Source organism: Gymnoscopelus microlampas, assembly GCF_963454915.1.
Source record: "Gymnoscopelus microlampas genome assembly, chromosome: 14".
Classification (NCBI taxonomy): Eukaryota; Metazoa; Chordata; class Actinopteri; order Myctophiformes; family Myctophidae; genus Gymnoscopelus; species Gymnoscopelus microlampas.
In genome coordinates, this window is record NC_139951.1 from 33,336,370 (window position 1) to 33,349,713 (window position 13,344).

Consider the following 13,344-nt stretch of genomic DNA (forward strand, 5'->3'; position numbering starts at 1 on the left):
ATTTGTAATAGGCTCTATGCACAGCAGCCATTTTGGAGAAAAATTGGGCCTCTTCTTAATGAAGGCTCTGTTCAGGGTGCTGATATTGTGCATGTTGGCTCACTAGAAATACTAGTGGGTCTCAAAGTGTGGTCCAGGGACCCTCATGGTTCCTTGAGAGGGTGTAACTCTGAGAGTGTACAAATGGAACCAAATGGACCCGGGAGGGTCCATTTGGTTCCATTTGTACACTCTCAGAGTTATGGGGTCCTTGAAATTAAAAAGATTGAGAACCACTGTGCTACACTAAATGGAACAGAGCCTTCATTAGTGTCATTGGTAACAGCTGTGAAGGAAGCAAGGAAGGGGCCCAATTTCTGTCCAATATGGCCGCTGTGCATAGAGCCTATTCAGTTACATCTCTACACACAACCGAAAAATATTTATTTAAATCTCAAATATAATGTGAAACAATGACGGCATAATATATTAACCACTTAAACAGAAGCAGTGACATGCAAGTGTGGTAACAGCAGCAACATCATAATAAGAGAAAACGATTTTCAATAGCAGCAATGGGGGAGGGGCGTGGTTTACTGTCTGGGTTTAAAGTTCTGAGTGCAAAAACATTGTTTGTTTTGTTCCATATTGTATAGTCTTTGCATATGGCTCCAACAGTTGCCAGGGAAAACAACTGCTCTTGAGCCACAGGCATTGAGGCACCCCCCCCCCCCCTAAATATCTTCATGGAAAATAGCCAATCTACAAGCTCGCAACACGCTGGGAGCTTGTACTGTAGATTGGCTATTTTCACCAAATGTTCGGCCCAGAATAAGGACGCTAGGGTTCATGTGGTCAAAGAATGATAACTATAAAGATGAATATAACTATAATGATGTGAGCATCAACGCTTATGAACGAACAATAACGTTCTATAAACATGTTAAGCATGAGTGAGCTGTTGAAAGTGAATTTGGATAAATTGTTGTCAAATCGCTCTGAAAGTGAACCCCAACAATATTGTTCAGTGTCGTCGTTATACAGTAGTTGTGGTGAAGACTCCTCCGTTAAGACGTCTTGTCCAATCACCAGGGTTCAGGAAGAGCTGGGTGTCTGTTGGTGGGAAAGGAAGAAGGGTCAAGGCCAGCTTTGAGAAGGTAATATAAAAACGACTACAACTTCTATATTGCACAAAATCCTCACCGTTATCATATCAATTTGCAACTCTGACCCTGCGTTTTAACAGCGGGCAATACTGGGCGATTCTCGGGCGATATTGCCCAAAATATAAAGAAAGTCTATGAGAGCCGGCGATCGGGCGAAGCCGGGCGATATCGTCCAAAAGATGGATTTTCTTTATCTTTTTGGGCGATATCGCCCGGCATCGCCCAGAGTTGCCCGCTGTTAAAACGCACCGTGAGTGTAAAAATGGAATGCAACCAAATGGAACCATAAGGGTCCATTTGCACACTCAGGATTTTACTATGTACTACTATGCACTAATGTCTTCTACCTGTGCATTTATATCCGTCATCCTGAGAGAGAAACTGAAGATTTGATTTAGGCCGAAGGGTGGTGGGCGAAGGGTGGTGGGCACCTGCCCCACAATTTCCCATCTGTCTGTTTCATCATGGTACTGCTCGATGTTAAAGCGACTACATGAAGAGAGACAAAAGCCATGAGAGAAATATCTCGTGTGAACAAGCAGCTACCTTTTTCCAGGCTTTCATAGAGCATCAGAATCTTACTTGTTAAAGTCCGCCACTAGTATATAGATATTTCCATCCACCACAGCCACACCAGGATTTCTGTAGAGCATGTGTGCCCCCGTGAAAATGGGGGCACATATGCTCCACTGGTTGGTCTCTGGGTTGTAGCATTCCACCTTGTGCGTCATCTTTCCACTTAAACGGTTACCACCTAAATAGATAAACAGGAATTAACTAAATAGTAACTGTTGGTTGACTATTCTGTGACCAAACTACAGTGAAGCTGAAGTGAGTATTATGGAAAAGTATTATGGAAACAAGAGTCAATAAGAAAAGGTATGATACCTATAACGTAGATATTTCCTTTGAGTGTACAGACAGCTGAATCAGTGCGAGGAACTTGCATAGGTGCACAGTCTGTCCATATAGATGTTTTAGGGTCGTACTTCTGCACCGAGAAGTCTGATAAAACCACATTCCATAACAGCAACAACAAGGGCCCAGGAGGACACATGACAAAACATGTCATTGAGATACAGTAGATGAATATGTAATAATAAAGGTTGGACATTTTTTGTTAACTCATTGACTGCCATTGATGAGTACACTCGTCAGCTGTCCCGAGGCTCACTAGGGTTTCCCACTAGATGGCGCTGTTCGCTAACCTGGGAGTCACCATTTGATTCCCAGAAAAGCAAAGCAGCAGCAAATCACGTGATCGCAAAAAAAAATACTGATTTGGAGAAATGTCTTTCTGTTTCTGCTGCTTTTTGACGAAAACAACCTACATTCAACTGCCCACAACTATGGAACGGATGATCTTGCGGCACGCTCCCCATACTGGAGATAAATATTCTTTGAGTTTTTAAAAGTTAGTGGAAACACTCAAAAATCGCTGGCAGGGGCTTAGCAAATTATGTTTTATTTCTGGCAGTCAAAGAGTTAACATGTTTCACATACATTACAAATAAACAACCTCATGAAAGCCAGCAGGCTGAACCTGAGGGTACATAAACCTGTTCCATACCAAAAACGTAGATTAGTCCATCTAGTGCGATCACAGCAGTGTTGGAGCAATTTTCTTGTCTGCCGACAGACCTCATCTCCTGCCAGGTGTCGGTACTGATGTCATACCGTTCAACAAACATGGGGCTGTCGCTCCCGTAGCTGCCCAATGCAAACATATCGCCATCCAGCATCACCAGGCCTTGGTCTATGTTAGTTGTGCAACAAAAAACTGATCGTTAGAACTGATGACCTTGGCCACATGCAGTCTCTCCTTGGGTGTGTAACCAAGGCAAACCCATAGTGATTATTAAAAAAGTTAAAATAAATTGCATAGTATGACAGTCTTACCGAATTCATTGCGTGCATATATCATGGAAGCCATCTTCAACCACGAGTCACAGGAAAGGTCATAGCGCCACATCTCTCTACTGATTGAACCATCAGGGAACTTTCCTCCAGCCAAATACAATGAAGAGCCTACAGTATGTGAGAGCATCATTTAAACAAGTTATGCCTTGATCCTTTAAGAAATAAAGATCTTCATTGCTCAAGATACACATGTTTCTGCGCTCCTGTAGTTCACATATCTCGAGAACCGTCCGACTGACCGACTTCAAACTGAGCACGCCGGTCACCGAGGACTCCCGGCCGCAAGTCAGTTGGATAGGCGGTTGTCCAGACCCGTTTATCCGACAGATATTGGCATATATAGAGATCCAGTTGCCCAGAACCGCCGATAGTATTAATGGCTTCATAATTGAACCATCACAATAATACCCTTACCAAGAATTAAAATGTCCTTTCTAGCACTGCACAACATTGCTACAGCTCATCTCAGGGGCAAAACATTGTAGGATCGATTACAGGTCTACTCCAGTCCACTCTGATGGTGCTCCTCACCTGACACAACCAGACTAGGACTTCTTACAGTGAGGGGCAGACGTGCCAGACGAGTCTTCCATCGATTGATTTGGGGATAAAAGCTCACAACTTGGTAACTCTCATTCCTTTCATACACCATCAGCATTACTTCACATACTGTACAGAGGGATAGAAGATGGTTAATGGGTGACTGAATTAACCAGGAAAACATTGTATGCCAAGTATAAACCTTGAAAGTTATAGTTAACTTTATGTATAAAACCTGAAAATATAAATAAAGCTTGAATTATAAAATAAAACATTATGAAACAATTATAAAGCCCAAATAGAAAACTAAACTCTTGGCAAACCCAAACTGCCACAAGAAGACAATTAACATAATTATTTTTATTGACAGGTATGTTTGCACGTATGAGGAATTTGTGTCGGCACTGGAAATCCCAATTAGAAAAATTGTCCACCATCAGTTGCAACATGCATGCATGTGTGAGGCAGGGTACCTGTGCACCTGCGTGGTCCAGCTCTGTGGCTGTGGGGCAGGAGATCCCGGTCCTTGGCCTCAGAGATCAGCCTCTGACAGCCCTGGGATTCTTTCATCACATCCAGTGACTCAATCACATCGTGGAGGTTGGAGGGGCTGATGAGAGACAGACGGATCTGCTCTAGCACCTTCAAAAACAAATGGAACAATAATTATTTACCAATTAAACTGCACACTGGGTGAACAATTGTTTACATCTGAACATTTACATAGTGAAATCCGACCTGCCAACCTACCAAAAATGTTTTGAGTAGTACACTCATGCTCTTCCTTGCCACTTCGCTTTGAACACGGTCATATCACCACTGACCTCCATATAATAAGTTACTCAACATATTTCTCAACAGTATCAGGCAGCCTTAATGCACAATGTATGCAATTGCCTATATATAAATTAAATGAGTACAGTCAGAGCTCTCCACTGCTCATTAACACTGGAACGCCTACCAATGACACAAAACACCATGAAGTCATTCAAGTCAAAGGCGCACACACACACAGACACAGACACAGACACACACACACACACACACACACACACACACACACACACACACACAGAGCACTTATTTTCATTATGGGGTTTATACCTGGATATACACTGCAGTATTGACATTGTGTTGTAGGTTAACTTTATCCATTTAAATTCACAACACTAGCCAATACATTGCTCTGAAAATGTATATCCTTCGATGGGCCTGTGCAATTAACCGAAAACTTAACAGAAACCAACATAGAACCTCTCACCGACTTTGTGATGTTGTGTTGAGAGTTGTCATTTCAATCAAAATCACTGGTGCACAGATAACGATTTATCTAATGAAGTTGAATCCATGTATCCATGTTTGTGAGTTCTGTGACAGGCCCTGGGTGCCTGTCACCTTAAGGCCAGTCCACACCAATGCAACTAGTCGCAACTCCTTGCAACATGCAACTACTTGCAACTATTATCGCAATGGCAGTTGCAAGGTGTTGCATTGGTGCAGTCTGGCCTTTACACAGCAACTGGTCTCGAGAGATCACAAAGCCATCAGTCCGAGACTGCAAGCTACAATGAAACAATGAATGATTAGTGACCTTTTCAAAGCTATGCCTGTGGGTAGGACACTTGTTTAACCACAACAAAGCAGCCTCAACCACCATCTCCTCCTTGGGCACATCGAGATCATCACTGGCAAGAATCTGTGTCACTTTCTCCACAGGTAGAGAGAGGAACTCTTCCTAGGAGGAGCATAAAGAATGCAGTAGATTAGCTGATAGATTACGGATGTTTCCATACATCTTGAAGTAACTTTTTCTCCTCTCTCAAGTGCCCACTGGTGACAGGTGGTTTGTTGAGGGACAAAGTCAAGTGACAGTAGCTGGTTAATATTCATCAAATCACTGACTGAATGTTTCTACAGACAAATACTTGTCTACTTTGTTCAGTAACAGGGGTCTCCCCGTCTCTCCAGCTCTTTAGTAAACAGAAAATGCTTTTTCAGGTCGGGATACCAATTTTATACAATCAGGAGAGAGAAATTTGAAGTGATGACACAAAGACGTGAGCGGATGAAGTTGAATACTATGAAATTGAAGCTGATAATTGATACTCTCTCCTGATTGGCCGAAATTGGCAACCCACCTGACAATGTATTTTCTGTTTTATTAACCAGCTGGGGAGACAGGGAGACCCCCTATTCATGAACAAACACTCGATATAGCAATGATCAGAATATAGAGCTTTAATCTTGTAACAAACATTTTGTTCTAACCAAAATATATCACTTACACTAAACACTTAATATTTGATCAGCTTAGGTGGGCCTCTCTCATACTTATAAGTCACCACAGATTTAACCCATTAAGACCGGGAACGCATCTGTGTCACGCATCAAGATTTCTTTGGCTATTTATTTTTTTCAAATCGTGAACATTTTTGCAAATCTATGAACATACATATTTTTAAAGCGAACATTTGTAACTCAAATCTTTGTTTCTGGGGGGTCCCTGGAACACAATATTTTGAGATCGCGGTCCGCGGCCAAATACATATCATTTTGGGGGTCCTTGACATGAAAAAGTTTGAGAACCACTGATATAGCGTAACGTAGGTTTTTTCAAAAAACGGTTAGAATTTAGAATACATTTTGTAGAATCGGCCTCAGGTCTTTATGGGTTAAAGGTGAAAACTTGGGAAATGTGTGCATCCTTCAATGTCTGACCTGCTGGCAGATGACACTGAAGTGTGTCAGAATATACTCCATGCTGCTCTGCTCCAACTTCTTACAGGAGTGGGCCTCAGCGAAGCAGTGGATCCCCACACAGTTGGTTTCGTCCATGTGATGCTCCATGTAATTCCAGCAGGCCTCTTGAACAGCCATCACATTAAGCAAGCTTGCTGCTGTTAGCAGGGCCTAAACCAATTAAACAAAATAAGGTTTTCAACCTTTTCTGGATCAGGACCTAAAACAATGAAAAAATGTTTTTCAATGTTTTAAAGAAAAAATACAATGACTGATTTTGACAAAAGGCACACACACATCCTGTCCTGCTGGGCTGGCTGCTGGATCAAAAATTCAACATGAAATAACATCCGCACACCAGAATTCTGCTCCCAGCGTGGGTATTTTTCTTTATTAGTAACGTTTCGAGCAGGGAGGCTCAGACCTTACTCTGATTTTGTTATCAATAGTTATCAAAATATTAACGTTATATGATTAGAATATTAGTGTTTTGTCCAGTATTCATGGCTGACAGATTGAGAACCACTTTTAAAGCACTGATGCAAGTCAATGCCTAAGGGTAATTAATACATCACCTGCACATTTGCTGCGGAGATGACCACCTTTGAAGAATAGGCATAGCCCACCAACATCTCAAGCCCCTGAGGTTCTACTCCATTGATGAATACCCTCAACTGTCGGGTCTCCATCCAGTCAATTGTGAACATTGCCTGTGCGGGTTGAAAAGGTGAACTGTTTTAATTTGAAATGTAAGCCTTTATTTACATTGTGTCGACAGTTAACCGATTGTATATAGCATGATATTTGTTTCACAAATGAAAGACAATTCAGAATTGAATGTCATTCCCTTAATCAGTGGTCGAAAAAGTACTCAAATGTTTTACTTAAGTAAAAATATCAATACTGCAATGTAGAAGTACTCTGTCACAAGTAAAAGTCCGGAATTCAAAATGTACTTGAGTCAAAGTACAAAAGTATTGTTATCAAAATGTACTTAAAGTACCAAAAGTAAAAGTACTAAAATGTTTGAAAATAGCAGATCTACAAGCTCACAACGTGTCGCATCGCGACGCGTTGTGAGCTTGTAGATCCATTTTCAAATAGCCTAGGTGTAAAATAGGGCTTAAGTTGATAATGTATGTTTTCTGATGTAATAATGTATTATCTGCAAAGTAGCTAAAGTTTTCAAATATTTCTCTGAGCTCTGAGATGTAGTGGAGTAGAAGTAAAAGTATAGACAATTGGAAATACTCCAGTAAAGTTAAAGTACCTCAAAATGGTACTTAAGTACAGTACTTGAGTACATGTACTTAGTTATTTTACAACACTGCCCTTAATAGGTCAATATTACCATGGAAAGTTGAGGATCATCTGCATTTACCTCAAAGTAAGAGCTAAAGGAGGCTAGTACATTACGATGACAGGGGAACTCTTGCCCTCCACAGCACAGAATCACATCACAGAAAGTGTTGTTTAGCCGAAGCCTATTTAGGCCATCCAACATCTCGTTGGGATGTGTCCCCATCGTGAACACAAAGTCGTCGTCACTGGCATACACTGGAATCCTTTCAGCCATGTCTCTCTTTGGTAGACCAGCCTATAAAACAACAGTAGGAGGGGGTGGGTGGAAGAAATGGTTAGCTATAGAGCGTGCCAAAAATCCTGAAGGGGGCGTCAACAAGTGTGTTTTGGTAGCGGCGGACATCTTTGAGGGGTATAAACCAGGGGTCTATTTCACGAAACCTGGATTAGGGATAAACAGAGTTTAAACCGGGTTTAATCGGCTATCCTGGCTTAAATTATCCAGGAATCGGTTTCACGAAAGCTGAGTTAGCTCGGCAGATTAATTTAGCCAGTAAACCTGGATATGTTTATCCCATATACACTCCTCCGTTAAAAACCTTGGTGTCATTTTTGACTCAGCATTTAAAATGGACAAACAAGTCAGCTCCGTCGTTAAAACTAGCTTCTTCCATCTCAGATTACTGGCTAAGATCAAACCATACCTCTCCCATAATGACCTTGAGAGGGTGATACACGCATTCATTTCCACCAGATTGGATTACTGCAACTCATTATATGTCGGTATCGATCTATCACTTCTTAGGCGCTTACAGCTGATCCAAAATGCCGCTGCCCGTCTCCTTACTGGGATAAAAAAGCGGGAGCACATTACACCAGTTTTGGCCTCTCTCCACTGGCTCCCTGTCCGCTTCCGCATTGATTTTAAGATTTTAATGTCTGTCTTCAAAATCCGAAATGGGTTGGCTCCCCCGCAGTGGTGGAAAGTAACTAAGTACATTTACTTAATTACTGTACTTAAGTACAATTTTGAGGTATTTGTACTTTACTTGAGTATTTCCATTTGCCAATACTTTCACTTCTACTCCACTACATCTCAGAGGCAAATATTGTACTTTTACTCCACTACATTTACTTGAAAAATTTAGTTACTAGTTACTTTTCAGATATCAATGATGATATAATGAAACATACATTAACCACTTTAAACCTATTTTAATCCTAGGCTATTTGAAAATAGCAGATCTACAAGCTCACAACGTGTCGCATCGCGACGCGTTGTGAGCTTGTAGATCTGCTATTTTCAAATATTTAGTACTTTTACTTTTGGTACTTTAAGTACATTTTGATGCCAATACTTTTGTACTTTTACTTAAGTACATTTTTAATTCTGGACTTTTACGTGTAACAGAGTATTTTTATATTGCAGTATTGGTACTTTTACTTAAGTAAAGAATTGGAGTACTTTTTCCACCACTGCTCCCCCGTCCCTCGCAGATCTCGTTTCCAACTATTCCCCTTCCAGAGCCCTGAGATCGGCTGACCAGCTGCTGCTGGAATGCCAACTGCACCCACTAAAGTTACCAGGGGTGACCGGGCCTTTGCCGTGGCTGCCCCCAGGCTCTGGAACGACTTACCTCTACGTATCAAAGCAGCCCAGTCATTAGCTATTTTCAAATCATTACTAAAGACTCATTTTTTCTCCTTGGCATTCAGCAACAACTAAAGCAGCCTTACCTCCCTCTATTGGTGCTAATGTTTGTTTGTCTGTGCCTACTCATTGTTCAATTGTCGGCTTACATTGCATTGTTTGCCTCTTGCTTTTTTTTCTTTGTTTTGTTTTGTTTTGCTTGTTTTGCTTTTACCTGTACAGCACTTTGGTTGACCTGGTCATTTTTAAATGTGCTATATAAATAAACTTTTATTTGATTTGATGATCCGGTTTCACGAAAGAAAATTGAAGCAATCCTGCCTTAGTTACCATGGCAATTTAGCTGTGAAGTTAGCCTGGTTCGGACCAGGCTAACAGCCAAGCTTTATTAATCCAGTGCCTTGTTCTTCAAGTTTTATGAAATAGCTGTTAGTCCATAGCCTGACACTCAGCCTGAATTTTCATTTCGTTTCACTCCATCGCCTATATTCGCATCGCATATTTTTTGAATGGCCGTGGATAGCGATTCACGGGCTGGAGCCAGGCTAGTTAGTCCAATGACTCCAATCGTAAACCAATGAGTTTTTCCACACTTATCGAAAATCGAAGATCTACAAGCCTGATTTTTTTTTTGTCTTATAGCGGCCGGGGGTCCATGGGGGTCTCCGCCCCCCCGTGGACCCCCGACCCCGTGGACCACCGTGTACCCCCGTTGACCCCCGCCCCCCCCGTGTACCCCCCGCCCCCCGTGTAACCCAAAGACTACATTTCCCATGAACGCGGCTGCTGCATGATAGTGATATGCACCGACATTCTGCCGGGGGGCGGGTGGGGAGAGTGTCAGCGCACTAAAGTCAAGGCACAGACTAGAAAGAACTGTGTTGTTGACAGACAACGGATGCACGCTTATGAGTCGGAATGGAGAAATTACCCCAGGCTGGGACCGAGATTAATTGTATGCACGTTTCGTTTAATGAACAGAATGGAGAGGAATGACAGCGTGACAGTAGCCGTAGAATACGACTCTTGTAGACGTATTTATGATTCTGACGTTTTCAATCTACGAGAGTCGTAGGGTAAATCCCCCATGGACTATCAGCTCCTAGCCCGAATATCTCCAAACATGTACAAATGCAACAAAAAAAGTGCTTAGCCCCACGCCCCAAATGTTAACTCTTTCTACGGTGTAGTAGTGCAATGTAATAATCCATATTTTTCAATAAAGAACTGTTTTAATGCAGTCTGTCTCCCCCCCTCGTTAACTTCCTGTTTACATTTTTTGTATTTCCAGATACGCTTCGTCACTACCGCCCATTGTGAACTTCCGACAGAATCGTCCACAGACGGAATTAAAACACTTGTTTATTGAACAATATGGACTATTACATTGCACTACTACACCGTAGAAGGAGTTAACATTTGGGGCGTGGGGATAAGCGCCTTTTTTTTGTGCATTTGCTCATGTTTAGAGATCTACGGGCTAGGAGCTGATAGTCCAGTTGTCCATGGGGGATTTACCCTACGACTCTCGTAGAATGAAAACGTCAGAATCATAGACCCCTTAACAGACGACGTCACACTGATAAGAACCAGTATGCGTGCAACCAGTATGCGCGCAATGAAACCCATTCTATCAGGTCTCGCTAGGACGCGCCTCACTAGCCAACACACAAGAGGGGGTTGGGGTGTGCTGAAACCAGCGCACCCCGAAACAACAGGTTGAGAATTGACTGCGTGAAACAATCACATGTGCGTCCAGTCTCAATGTTGGTAAACAAATAATTGGTCTATAAACACGTCTACGAGACTCGTATTCTAAGTCCCTGAACTACGATACTTAAACCACAATTTTGCGCACGAACAGAAACATATATCAACTCTTAATTAACCCAGTGCTGATACCTGTGTTGTTTGCAACTTTGCACCTCCAAGACAACAGTGGACACGGCCACGGTGCGTCTCGCTGGCTGTACACAACTGTTTAGAGTCCAAAAACCAAGTGTCCACAAACAGACAGCTGCATACAACGTCAACACGGCGATATCTTATCCTCCTTAAGCAGTGGGTTCTGGGGGCTTGCTTCAGACGCTCAAACTTATTTCTTCTTCTTCTGTCGTGTTTTATCGCAGTTAGCAACTAATTAAGGAGCATTACCGCTACCAGCTGGGCTATATCTGTGACTCCGTCACAGTACAACTATATATAAAAGTGTCCGCCCACTCAACGTGACTAAATAAAAAGTCCACTCAAATTAATCCCATTCCTTCCCAATTTGCACGCTCAAACTTACTGACAACAAACCTTTTCTCAAACCTTTTCTGCCGCTTCACGTGTTCAAAGCCAGTGTAACACTAATTATGTCTGTTTTATGTTGTTGAAAGATCACGGTGGGAAATGTCTCAGGACCCCACCTTCTTTGTATGATAGGCTACACTTTTTGGGCAGAAAATGTGTCCACCAGAGAGAAATTATTTTATTTACTCGCCATGCGCCCTCTAAAGATCTGCTCAGACCAGATCTGTAGAGGGCACAGGTGAGTAAATAAAAATAATTAATAGTAATCATTTTATTTCTTTTTAAAAGGTGCCCAGAAACACCAGGAGTTAAAGTAGGCTGCTGGAGCACGTTTTCTTTTTAACATCAATGCATTGGTGTGTTTAAATGTCAAAATTTTCCTCCTCCTAAATAATAACATATGAATTTATGAAACACTACCAACATACTGTAGCAGATTATTGCATAGTCATATGCACTGCAGTATCTAATTACTCACTTTATCAACTGAACAGTGTTGGAAGAAGTACTCGGATTGTTTTACTAAATTAAAAGTATAGTAATACCACATAAGTCCTGTATTCAACATTGTAATTGAGACTTGTAATTGTGCTTCACAATAGACATTTGAAACATAAAAATACAAAAGTATTGGCATAAAAAAATACTAAAAGTGAAAGGCCCATTAAATGTGACAAAATCTTTCAAAAATAACTGATGTTGTAGATCAGCTATTATTTAAAAGCCAAAGTATAAAATAGGGCTTAATTGGTTAATGTATGTTTTGTAATAATAATATAAATCTGCAAAGTAACTAAAGCTGTAAAATAATTGTAGTGGAGTAAGAAGTACGTGGATAAAAGGATATGGTAGGGAGTAAAAGTATTGAAAAATAATAAAGTAAAAGTACCATTTCTTCGTATATTATTTTGTCATTTAGAACCATAGAATAAAGCAAAATAAAATCTCACGACTGAAACATTTTGTCATGCCACATCTCATCTGCGATTTGTAAAACAGCATGAAAGGAGAAACATAAAAGTACACACACGACATTTGGAACTGTTTCCTAAACAATTAACACAGTATGTAAAAGTATGTTTATCATTCTAAACCTATATGTTGCTGCTGTTCTAACATAGAGCCAACCACTTGAGAAACAATCACAGATTGTGGCTTTAACCTTTGTTTATCATGGAATATCTGAGACAATGGTTCCATGTTCATGGAACAAATACTCTTTGATCTCAAAATAACTAATAACCGAAAATAGCCGATCTACAGTACAAAATAGCGCAACATGTTGCGCTATTTTTGGTGCCATGACATGCTTCCATAGAAGACATGATGACTTCTATGGAATCCAAATGACTCTTCAAAATGACTGAACGAGTTGTGGGCAGTGGCGGGCAGTGTGGGCGCTATCCCCGGTGGCCTGGCATATCCGACACACGTAGCGGCGCAGATTTGGACAGGTCACTCTCCCGTCCGCCGCCTTCAGGAAGTGTGTCCCGTTCCTCCTACAGAAGAGGCAGTAAGGTGTAGGAGAACAAGGTAGACGGCCACTGTCGCTGACCGTGGAGTCCGCAAGGCCGCTGGCTGGATCAAGGGTCACCACACTGTCCACAACAGAGACAGAGCACGGTCTCATTAGTGTTAAACTAACAAAAGAACTACAGTACTAGAAACTAACTTAGTTTTTAAGACATAACAGACAGATACATCAACAAGACATAACAATAAAACAAACAAACACCAGCCTATAATGCATAA

The 13,344-nt window shown here is 41.4% G+C and overlaps 1 protein-coding gene across 1 annotated transcript; it reads right to left on the minus strand.

The window, feature by feature from the left end:
- Nucleotides 1-1,008: 1,008 nt before the first annotated feature.
- LOC311060613 (kelch-like protein 24) lies at nt 1,009-7,870 on the minus strand. Its single transcript, XM_084078849.1, has 12 exons — nt 7,726-7,870; nt 6,920-7,054; nt 6,324-6,515; nt 5,197-5,340; nt 4,079-4,247; nt 3,597-3,734; nt 3,045-3,173; nt 2,716-2,901; nt 2,034-2,150; nt 1,728-1,899; nt 1,493-1,634; nt 1,009-1,092 (listed from the first exon to the last, which is right to left on the minus strand). The coding sequence occupies exons 1-12, from the start codon at nt 7,867-7,869 to the stop codon at nt 1,075-1,077; spliced, it is 1,686 nt and encodes a 561-aa protein (XP_083934975.1). The 5' UTR covers nt 7,870; the 3' UTR covers nt 1,009-1,074.
- Between the last annotated feature and the right edge of the window lie 5,474 nt (nt 7,871-13,344).

What these genes read in the sequence shown, in the direction of transcription:
- LOC311060613 (XM_084078849.1), bottom strand. Translation starts at nt 7,869, where the DNA reads ATGGGGACACATCCCAACGAGATGTTGGATGGCCTAAATAGGCTTCGG. An exon ending in AGGAAATATCTACGTTATAG is followed by an intron (nt 1,900 to 2,033) that starts GTATCATACCTT and finishes TTATCTATTTAG; the next exon opens with GTGGTAACCGTTTAAGTGGA. An exon ending in CTAGTGGCGGACTTTAACAA is followed by an intron (nt 1,635 to 1,727) that starts GTAAGATTCTGA and finishes CTCTTCATGTAG; the next exon opens with TCGCTTTAACATCGAGCAGT.